At 44.1% G+C, this 11,233-nt stretch overlaps 1 protein-coding gene across 3 annotated transcripts in view; it reads left to right on the top strand.

Moving 5' to 3' along the window:
- Positions 1–2,038: 2,038 nt before the first annotated feature.
- LOC144509391 (protein phosphatase EYA3-like) overlaps positions 2,039–11,233 on the top strand; it is a 63,738-nt gene continuing 54,543 nt past the window's right edge. For 2 of the 3 annotated variants that reach the window (XM_078238184.1, XM_078238183.1), the window contains exon 1: positions 2,072–2,324. In XM_078238184.1, coding sequence (XP_078094310.1) covers positions 2,214–2,324 — 111 coding nt within the window. In that variant the 5' untranslated portion in view covers positions 2,072–2,213. Of the gene's footprint in view, positions 2,325–11,233 lie in introns of all 3 variants that reach the window. The other variant, XM_078238185.1, reaches the window with a different exon arrangement.

The raw sequence follows: 11,233 nt of genomic DNA, 5'->3' as shown, positions 1-11,233 counted from the left end.
TGTTTGCGGAAAACTTTCTCCACAAAGGACAGGTGCTGTGGTATGGTCCAACTACTTGGAGCGTTCCGCGGCAGTGTGGCCAGACCCATCCTCCGCAACACTTGGGACAGGTAGAACCTCAAAAGGTAGTGGCACTTGCTGTTAGCGTACCAAGGGTCTACACACAGCTTGATGCAGCCGCACACAAAGGTGGCCATCAGGATGAGAGCGTCGTTGGGAACGTTTTTCCCTCTGTTCTCTGGAGATTTGTGCATCGCTTCCCTCCAGACACGATCCATCTTTGATCTCCAGATAAATTTGAAGATGGCCCGGGTCACTGCTGCTGCACAGGATTTGGGGATAGGCCACACCTGTGCCGCGTACAACAACACGGACAGAACCTCACACCGGATGACCAGGTTTTGATCATATATTGATCTTCAGTGGCTCCAAACACTTACTCCCTGCTAGTCAGTCCTATCTTTGGCCTCTCCATGCACAATTATAACACTTCCTAGTGTTGCTTATGGGTTAGTGTTTCAGGCTGCCTGTCTTGTTTTCCATGGCCTTATTCATGCCTGGATAGCCCTGGAGGAAAGCCCACTGGTATGCTTGAGGGCTTCTGCAACAATGACACCAAGACACATAAGGAGATAATAAGTCAGATGACCAAAAGATTATCCAAGTAGGTAGGTTTTAATAAGTGTCTTAAAGAAGTACAGCGAGGTAGAGAGGAGTCGAGGGAGAGGATTCCAGAACTTGAGGCCTAGGCAACTGATAACAAAGCTACAAATGGTGAAGCGAATGAAATTGAGGATTTGCAGAAGGCCAGAATTGGATGAGTGCAAATATCTCGGAGGTTTGTGAGGTTGGATGAGAGGGTGGCACTGTGGTTAGCATAGCTGCCTCACAGTGCCAGGGATCTGAGTTCACTTTCGGATTCGGGTGACTGTGTGGAGTTTGCATGTTCTCTCCGTGCCTGTGTGGGTTTTCTCTGATTGCTCCAGTTTCCTCCCACAGTCCAAAGATGTGCAGGCTAGGGGTAAATATGTGGGGCTATGGGGATAGGGCATAGATCAAAGAAAGATGGTACATATTTGATTGGACGAATGACTTCCTTCTGCACTGTAAGGATTTTATGATTACAGATTTTGATTTGATTTATTGTCACATGTATTGGTATACAGTGAAAAGTATTGTTTCTTGTGTGCTATAGACAAAGCAAACAATACATCGAGAAGAAGAGGGTGCAGAATGTAGTGTTACACTCATAGCTAGCATGTAAAGAAAGATCAACTTAATACGAGGTAGGTCCATTCAAAAGTCTGATGGCAGCAGGGAGGAAGCTGTTTTTGAGTCGGTTGGTATGTGACCTCAGACTTTTGTATCTTTTTCCTGATGGAAGAAGATGGACGAGAGAATGTCCGGTGTGCATGGGTTCCTTGATTATGCTGGCTGTTTTTCCGAGACAGCGGGAGGTGTAGACAGAGTCAATGGATGGGAGGCTGGTTTGAGCGATGGCCTGGTCTTTCTTACCACCCTTTGTAGTTTCTTGCAGTCTTGGGCAGAGCAGGAGCCATGCCAAGCTGTGATACAACCAGAAAGAATGCTTTCTATGGTGCATCTGTAGAAGTTGGTGAGATTGTAGCGGACATGCCAAATTTCCTTAGCCTCCTGAGAAAGTAGAGGCGTTGGTGGTGGGCTTTCTTAACCCCGTAGCATCAGTTGTGGAGGGACCAGGACAGGTTGTTGGTGATTTGGACACCTTAGAAATGGATTGGCAAGTTCAAGGAGGGATTTGAAAATAATGAAATAACATTTAACTATAAAAGTTTTTTTCTATTTTACAGTTAATAGTTCTGAACTATTTGCACCTCTCTAAAAAGGGGGCATTTTGTTGGCTCTTTTTTTTGTGTTGCTTTGGCAACGTTGGGACTGCTGGTATTGAGACAACTGCACTGTCTCCCAGCAGGTTCCCATTCTGAAAATTGCAACCCTCTGGTGGCGGGAAGGGAGGGCTGCTCGACCCACGTGACGCCCTGGGGAGTGGGGGGCGGGCAGGCGGAAATCCCAGGGTGCAGTGCGACGCTGCAATGGCGGCCGTTGACTGGTAGCGACGGCAGAGGCGGGATGAGGCTGGAACTCAGGGGCACAGCAGCCGGCAGATTCTCGCCCGCCAATTCGAAACCCTCTTTGTAGCTGATCACCTGGCTCCTCTCGATGTCAAGCAGTTAATGCGTTGGTGCGGTTTGTTATTTTATTGTTGTTGTAGCTGTGCGCGCTCTGAGGGAAGCAGGCTCGATGGGGCAGCAAGGACGCAGGCCCCGAATGTCCTTTGCCAAATAGTGAGTATCCGCTGACAATAGCAACCGCGCATGCGCTTGAGCTCGCAAGTGACGCTTCCTGCTAAATAGTGTCCTTCTGTGCAGTGAGTAGCACTGAAGTTAACTCTGGCAGCCCAACGTTTAGGATGACCACACACTTTAGGTATTAAGTTTTATGTTCTAATGTTCCAGTGTCAATATTGAGATATGGAGTTGAGTTAGTTGTAACACAAACTTAGAAATATATTTGAAGTACAAGTTCAGTTTATCGAAGTGTTCAAATCTTGTGTATAGTTAGTAAGTTGAATTGATTAAAGGCATTGCAATTTTTGTCCCAGTATTAACAAAATGTGTCTAACCTGATGTTGGCATGGTGAGGCTGCTGTCTCGCAGTGCCAGGGACCCCAGGTTCGATTCCCGGCTTGGATCTCTGTCTGCGTGGAGTCTCCACGTTCTACCTGTGTCTGCGTGGGTTTCCTCTGGGTGCTCTGGTTTCAGTGACAGTGAAGGAATGGTGATATATTTCCAAGTCAGGATGGTGAGTGGTTTGAAGGGGAACTCCCAGGTGGTGCTGTTCCCAGGTATCACTGCTCTTGTCCTAGGTGGTAGTCGTGGATTTGGAAGGTGCTGCCTAAGGAATCGTGATGATTTCCTGCAGTGCATCTTACAGATGTTACACACCGCTGCTACTGTTCATTGGTGATGGAGGGATTGAATGTTTGTGGAAGGAGTGGCAATCAAGCGGGCTGCTTTGTCCTGGATGGTGTCGAGCTTCTTGAGTGTTGCAGGAGCTGCACTCATCCAGGTCAGTGGGGAGAGTATTCTATTACTTCGTGTTTTGGTAAATGGTGGACAGGCTTTGGGGAGTCAGGTGGGGACTTGCTTGACGCAGGATTCCTAACCTTTGACCTGCTCTGGTAGCCACAGTATTTGTATGGTAGTCCAGTTCAATTTTTGGTCAGTGGAACTCCCAGGGTCTTGAGAGCGGGGGATTTAGTGATAGTAATGTCATTGAATGTCAAGGAGCGATGGTTAGATTCTCTCTTGTTGGAGATTGTCATTGCCTGGCACTTGTGTTGTGTGGTGCAAATGTTACTTCCCACTTGTCAGCCCAAGTCTGGATATTGTCCTGGTCTTGCTGCATTTGGATGTGGACTGTTTCAGTATCTGAGGAGATATGAATGGTACTGAACATTGTGCAGTCATCAGCGAACACCATGTCTTCTGGCTTTATTATGGAAGGAAGGTTGTTGATGAAACAGCTGAAGATGGTTGGGCCTAGGGCACTGCACTGAGGGGAATTCCTGCAGTGATGTCCTGGAGGTGAGATGATTGACCTCCAACCACCACAACCATCATCCTTAGTGCCAGGTATGACTCCAACTGACAGAGGATTTTCCCCTGATTTCCATTGACTCCAATTTTGCTCGGGCTCCTTGATGCCAAACTTGGTCAAATGCTGCTTTGATGTCAAAGGCAGTCACTCTTCTCACCTCTGGTGTTCAGCTCTTTTGTCCATGTTTGAACCAAGGCTGTTATGAGATCACGAGCTGAGTGACCCTGGTGGAATCCAAACTGAGCATCAATGGGCAGGTTATTGTTGAGTAAGTGTCACTTGATAGCGCCGTTGATGACCCCTTCCATCACTTTACTGATGACTGAGAGTAGACTGATGGGGGGATGTAATTGGCCAGATTGGATTTGTTCTGTGTCTTCTGTACAGGATATACCTGGGCAATTTTCCACATTGTATGGTAGATAATTGCCAAAGGGCCGATTTGCTGTAAATTTATCTCCTGATATGTTGCATTGTTTCTGGTATCTCAAATTAACAATCAAAAGTTCTGTTGAAAATAGAACAGTACAGCACAGCTCTTTTGTCCATGTTTGAACCAAGGCTGTTATGAGATCACGAGCTGAGTGACCCTGGTGGAATCCAAACTGAGCATCAATGGGCATTGATGTTGTGCCGAGCTTTATCTGAAACCAAGATCAAGCTATCCCACTCCCTATCATCCTGGTGTGCTCCATGTGTCTATCCAATAACCGCTTAAATGTTCCTAAAGTGTCTGACTCCACTATCACTGCAGGCAGTCCATTCCACATCCCAACCACTCTCTGCGTAAAGAACCTACCTCTGATATCCTTCCTATATCTCCCACCATGAACCCTATAGTTATGCCCCCTTGTAATAGCTCCATCCACCCGAGGAAATAGTCTTTGAACGTTGACTCTATCTATCCCCTTCATCATTTTATAAACCTCTATTAAGTCTCCCCTCAGCCTCCTCCGCTCCAGAGAGAACAGCCCTAGCTCCCTCAACCTTTCCTCATAAGACCTACCCTCCAAACCAGGCAGCATCCTGGTAAATCTCCTCTGCACTCTTTCCAGCGCTTCCACATCCTTCTTATAGTGAGGTGACCAGAACTGCACACAATATTCCAAATGTGGTCTCACCAAGGTCCTGTACAGTTGCAGCATAACCCCACGGCTCTTAAACTCCAACCCCCTGTTAATAAAAGCTAACACACTATAGGCCTTCTTCACAGCTCTATCCACTTGAGTGGCAACCTTTAGAGATCTGTGGATGTGGACCCCAAGATCTCTCTGTTCCTCCACAGTCTTCAGAACCCTACCTTTGACCCTGTAATCCACATTTAAATTAGTCCTACCAAAATGAATCACCTCACATTTATCAGGGTTAAACTCCATTTGCCATTTTTCAGCCCAGCTTTGCATCCTATCTATGTCTCTTTGCAGCCTATAACAGCCCTCCACCTCATCCACTACTCCACCAATCTTGGTGTCATCAGCAAATTTACTGATCCACCCTTCAGCCCCCTCCTCTAAGTCATTAATAAAAATCACAAATAGCAGAGGACCAAGCACTGATCCCTGTGGCACTCCGCTAGCAACCTGCGTCCAATCTGAAAATTTTCCATCCACCACCACCCTCTGTCTTCGATCAGATAGCCAGTTACCTATCCAATCGGCCAACTTTCTCTCTATCCCACACCTCCTTACTTTCATCATAAGCCGACCATGGGGGACCTTATCAAACGCCTTACTAAAATCCATGTATATGACATCAACTGCCCTACCTTCATCAACACACTTAGTTACCTCCTCAAAAAATTCAATCAAATTTGTGAGGCACGACTTGCCCTTCACGAATCTGTGCTGACTATCCCGGATTAATCCGCATCTTTCTAAATGGTCGTAAATCCCATCCCTAAGGACCTTTTCCATCAATTTACCAACCACCGAAGTAAGTCTAACCGGTCTATAATTACCAGGGTCATTTCTATTCCCTTTCTTAAACAGAGGAACAACATTCGCCACTCTCCAGTCCTCTGGCACCATCCCCGTGGACAGTGAGGACCCAAAGATCAAAGCCAAAGGCTCTGCAATCTCATCCCTTGCCTCCCAAAGAATCCTCGGATATATTTCTTCAGGCCCAGGGGACTTATCGACCTTCAGTTTATTCAAAACCGCCAGTACATCCTCCCTCCGAACATCTATTTCCTCCAGCCTATTAGCCTGTAACACCTCCTCTTCCTCAAAAACATGGCCCTCAAAAACATGTTGGTAGAAATTTAAAACAGGAAATGTCGATAAAAAGTGGTATGTCTAATCAGCATCTGTAACCAAATCAGGAAAGACGAGTTATGTGGAACAAGTCAGAAGGTGGGGTTGAGGTTAAGATTAGATCAACCTTGATCTCAATGACTGGCAGAACAGGCCAGAGGGGTGGTATGGCCTACTTCTATTCCTTTTATCAACGTTTTGGGTGAATGTTCTTCATTAGAACTGAAAACTAAAACTTAGGTGAGCGTTTGATTAAAAGGGAAAATGACATAGCAACAGATTTTATCACGATAGAGATGGAGTTACTGCATTAGTTGAACTGTTAGATGATATGAACGATCTTGTTCATAGAATCCCTACAATACCAAAGAGGCCATTCAGCCTATCATACCTGCACCGACAGCAATCCCACCCAGACCTTATCCCTGTAACCCCACGTATTTAGCCTGCTCATGCCCCGACACTAAGGGGTTTCTAATATGGCAACATGAAACAAATGAGCAAATAAAGTGGCCCAAATAAACAAAAATGAGAAAGTGGAGAGGTAGGGGAACTGAAAACATATGAATGTACAAATTAGGAGGAGGCCACTCAGCCCCTAGAGCCTGCCCTGACATTCAATAAGATCATGGCTGATCTGCTGGTAACCTCAACCCCACATTACTGTCTATCCTGATAACTTTTCACCCTCTTGTTAACTAAGAACCTATCTGGCTCTGCCTTCAAAAAAAAATATTCAAAGTCTCTGCTTCCACTGCCTTTTGAGGAAGAGTTTCAAAGACATTCAACCTTCAGAGAAAAAAGTCCTCCTCATCTCCGTCTTAAATGAAGGACTCCCTATTTTTAAATGATGATCTCTAGTGTAGATTCTCTGATGAGAGGAAACAACAGCAAGGACCGTACAGTGCCCAGAAGAATTGAGGTACTGAAATTTGTAAATGGAAATGTCAGAGTGGAATGAGAAGGGAGCTTTGGGGAGTTCAGGGTCACACTTGCTGGCAAATATTTTCTTTCATCAGGCTGACTGTTCATAACCTTGGGGTTCATTAAATCATGCTGTAAATGACAGATCTGTGCATAGTGTATCCATAAGCATTGTATACTTTTCAAGTCAGCCGCGTGTTGCTCATGCTTGTGTCGTATATGTAAAAGGTGGACTTTAACATCTTATTTAAGATGTGGTGGCATCAAAAAGCTATGAGTATCATGCTATTGAACAGGTTCAGAACAATATGACAACTATAGACTGCATTTCCAAACTGAATTGATTCAAACACTCTTTCCAGACTTTCAAGAGCATGAATTGTTAACGCACCAACACTTCTCAGCCATCAGCTTCAGTTGAAATTTGTCCAAGATATTTTGACAATGAGATAACATTATTCTCCATTATGTGTTTGAGTGGCATGCTGCCACACTTGCAGCTTGTAAGAAATTCTTTCTTGGAATTAAATTGTTATCCATCAGAGTTTACAGATATTCCATAATTTTCTTCAATCATGTTTGTCTTAATATTTGTGGTCTTAGAAATCACTACTGGTATACAGCTGATCCATGACTTGATTCAAGCAGTTGGTGCAACCACACCTTTGTCTCAGCTTTAATTTTTTCTGTAAGTTACGTGTGGCCTCAACCTAATCGTATTTTCAGCTACTTGGATAGCCTTTCGCTCTGATTCTAGACCTCAAGAAAAATACTGCCTCTTCCAAATAACGCTTTTACAAGTGAGGCAATCGGCTTGGCGATTAATGCAGTGTTTGGGAAGTCAGTTGGTTTCTGAAGGGAAGCTCGCAGCAACCAGTTGTGTTGTAGTTACATCTCAGGACAATGTTATTGACTGAAGGCAATGTGGTACCTATAGAATTGTGACACTGGGAAGCAAACAGCAGAATGTCTCTTATGACCAGGTTCATGCTTGTGGGTACTGGTGGAGTCTTGGCATAGGTTGCAGTGGCAATAAAGCTATGACAGTGCAATTATACATGCCAATCGTAAAAAATGATGGCGGTATCTTTATGGCGATGCCTTATATGAACCTGACACTATATTTTTCAATCCTGGTGGCATCATTAGAGAGGTAACTATATTGTAGGAGATGGTTGATTGGTTACCTCAGCTCAGCAGTGTCTGAGGGGCTAAGCATTCATAGTGGATGTCATTTGAGTTGCTAATCAGGAAAACATTGAGAAAATTAAAAAGGTTCCACATCTCCCAAAGGTAGGGGAGTCTAAAACTAGAGGGCATCGGTGAGAGGGGAGAGATACAAAAGTGTCCAGAGGGGCAATTTTTTTCAGAGGGTGGTGAGTGTCTGGAACAAGCTGCCAGAGGTAGTAGTAGAGGCGGGTACAATTTTGTCTTTTAAAAAGCATTTAGACAGTTACATGGGTTAGAGGGATATGGGCCAAATGCGGGCAATTGGGATTAGCTTAGGGGTTTGTAAAAAAAAAGGGCGTCATGGACAAGTTGGGCCGAAGGGCCTGTTTCCATGCTGTAAACCTCTCTCTCTATTAGGATTCTATTAGTAAATAAAAGGATAACTAAAGAATGGGTTGGACCAATATGGATCACAAAGAGATATTTAGGGCTTTGTTTCAGTCTTAATGTATTACAGCATTGGGGCTACAAATGATTCAAGGGGACAAAATGGAGCAATTAAATAGGATAACTGTTGATTTACAAAGTAGTATTTAAAAAAAGCACAGTGAAACTCAAATGTGGAAGAGGCACAGGATGCTGATTGCATCCATCTACAGTCCTGAGGGAAGTAAAACTAACAAACTGGAAACACAGTATGTTGGAGGAGCTAGAATAACTTGGTTTAGGTTTGGACACGAGCTTAATATCCTTGCTGTAAGGATGAAAAGGCACATTGAATGTTATCTTTAATTTGGGTTGAATAATTCTTTAGCTCTGTAATTGATTGACTATTTTTCTTCCTGGTGTCTTTATTGTAGTCAGATCATGTAGGCCTTCAACCAATCTGGAGTTAGATTAGCTATGTTCCAATGATTATCTGTGCTTTAGTTACAGAAATGGGTTATGTGTCAGTTAGTTGCCTTATTTGCTAACGTAATCTGGTGCTGACTTTATATATTTTATAGAAAATTGAGTTGACTACATGGATTTTTACTACACTGGTTATTGCATTTCAGGAGATATAGGGAACAAGAAAAGGAGGTATTCATGACACTAAAATGTGAAGATTGACGACAAGGGATGACAGAGTGGATGTGGAGAGGATGATTTCACATGTGGGAGAACCTGGAACTAGGGGCCATGGTTTAAAAATAAAGGTCCATTTAAGATAGAAATGCAGAGAAATCTTTTCTGAGAGTCAGGAGTCTTTGGAATTGTACGCCTCAAAAGACAGTGGAAGCAGAGCTTTTGAATAATTTAAAGGCAGAGCTAGATAGATTTTTGATTAACAAGGGGATGATAAGTTTTTGAGTTCATTTGATTTATTATTGTCACGTATTAGCATACAGTGAAAAGTATTGTTTGTTGTGCCATACAAAGCATACCGTTCATAGGAAAGGAGAGAGTGCAGAATGTAGTGTTACAGTCATAGCTAAGGAGTTGAAAATGATCAACTTAATGCAAGGTAGGTCCATTCAAAGGGCTGATGGCAGTAGGGAAGAAGCTGTTCTTGAGTCGGTTGGTACATGACCTCAGACTTTTGTATCTTTTTCTTGACGGAAGAAGATGGAAGAGAGTATGTCCGGGGTGCATGGGGTCCTTGATTATGCTGGCTTTTCCGAGGCAGCGGGAAGTGTAGACAGAGTCAATAGATAGGAGGCTGGTTTGTGTGATGGACTGGGCTTCGTTCACGACCCTTTATCATGGACTTGGACAGTCTTGGACAGAGCAGGAGTCATACCAAGCTGTGATACAACCAGAAAGAATGCTTTCTATGGTGTATCTATAGAAGTTAGAGAGAGTCGTAGCGGACATGCCAAATTTCCTTAGACTTCTGAAAAAGTAGAGACGTTGATAGGCTTTCATAACTAGCATCAGCTTGGAGGGACCAGGACAGGTTGTTGGTGATCTGAACACCTAGAAACTTGAGGCTCTTGACCATTTCCCCTTCGTCCCCGTTGACGTAGACAGGGGCACGTCCTGCACTATGCTTCCTGAAGTTGATAACTATCTCCTTTGTTTTGTTGACTTTGAGGGAGGAATTGTCATCACACCAGTTCACCAGATTGTCTATCTCTTTGCTATACTCCATCTCGCCATTGTTTGAGATCCGACCCACTATGGTGGTGTCATAAGTAAACCTGAAAATTGAGTTGGAGGGGAATTTGGCCACACAGTCATAGGTGTATAAGGAGTATAGTAAGGGGCTGAGGACAGAGCCTTGTGGGGCACCAGTGTTGAGGATGATCGTGGAGGTGGTGTTGTTGCCTATCCTTACTGACTGCGGCCTGTGGGTTAGGAAGTCTAGGATCTAGTCACAGAGGAAGGAGCTGAGCCCCAGGCCAGAGTTTGGACATGAGTTTTGTTGGAATAATGATGTTGAAGGCTGAGCTACAGTCAAGAAATAGGAGTCTGACATAGGTGACTTTGTTATCAAGGTGTTCCAAGATTCAGTGTAGGGCCAGGGTGATGGCGTCTGCTGCTGACCTGTTGCGACAATAGGCAAACTATAGTGGATCCAGGCAATCTGGGAGGCCGGGATTGATTTGTGTCATGACTAACCTTTCGAAGCACTTTTTAAATGTTTTCAGGGGTAGGCAGGGATGTGGGCTTGAAGTTACAGTTCGATCAGCCATGATCTTATTGAATGATGGAGCAGGTTCAAGGGCTCGTAGCCTACCCCCATTCCTAGTTCGTATGAGATTCTGTTAAGATTGAATCCATTGGGACGGAATTAAGATACATTAAAGGAAATAGTACAACTATTGTGTATGAGTGGTGATCAAACAGTGAAGATGAGAGGGAATGGACGATCTGTCGAAAGTTCAAAGAACTGTGCAAGAACAGCAGGACAAAGCTTTGACAAAGGGTCGTCTGGACTCGAAACGTCAGCTCTTTTCTCTCCTTACAGATGCTGCCGGACCTGCTGAGATTTTCCAGCATTTTCTCTTTTGGTTTCAGATTCCAGCATCCGCAGTAATTTGCTTTTATTAGGACAATGGCTTTGGATGATTTTTAACTATTCCAGGATAGAGTGGCAGTAAAACCAATGCATCTGATGGAAATACAAAATTCTTTTAAGAAGACATATTGATTTGTTTCCTAGGTCAGTGTGCTTCTAATCTCGAAGCTCTTGTGGATTGTATTCCAGAGATTTGGATGACTGAGAAACCTCATCACAATCCTGCAATAGCTTCATGATGATA

This window comes from Mustelus asterias, chromosome 21 (assembly GCF_964213995.1).
Source record: "Mustelus asterias chromosome 21, sMusAst1.hap1.1, whole genome shotgun sequence".
Taxonomy (NCBI): Eukaryota; Metazoa; Chordata; class Chondrichthyes; order Carcharhiniformes; family Triakidae; genus Mustelus; species Mustelus asterias.
This window is presented reverse-complemented; position numbering and strand designations above follow the sequence as displayed.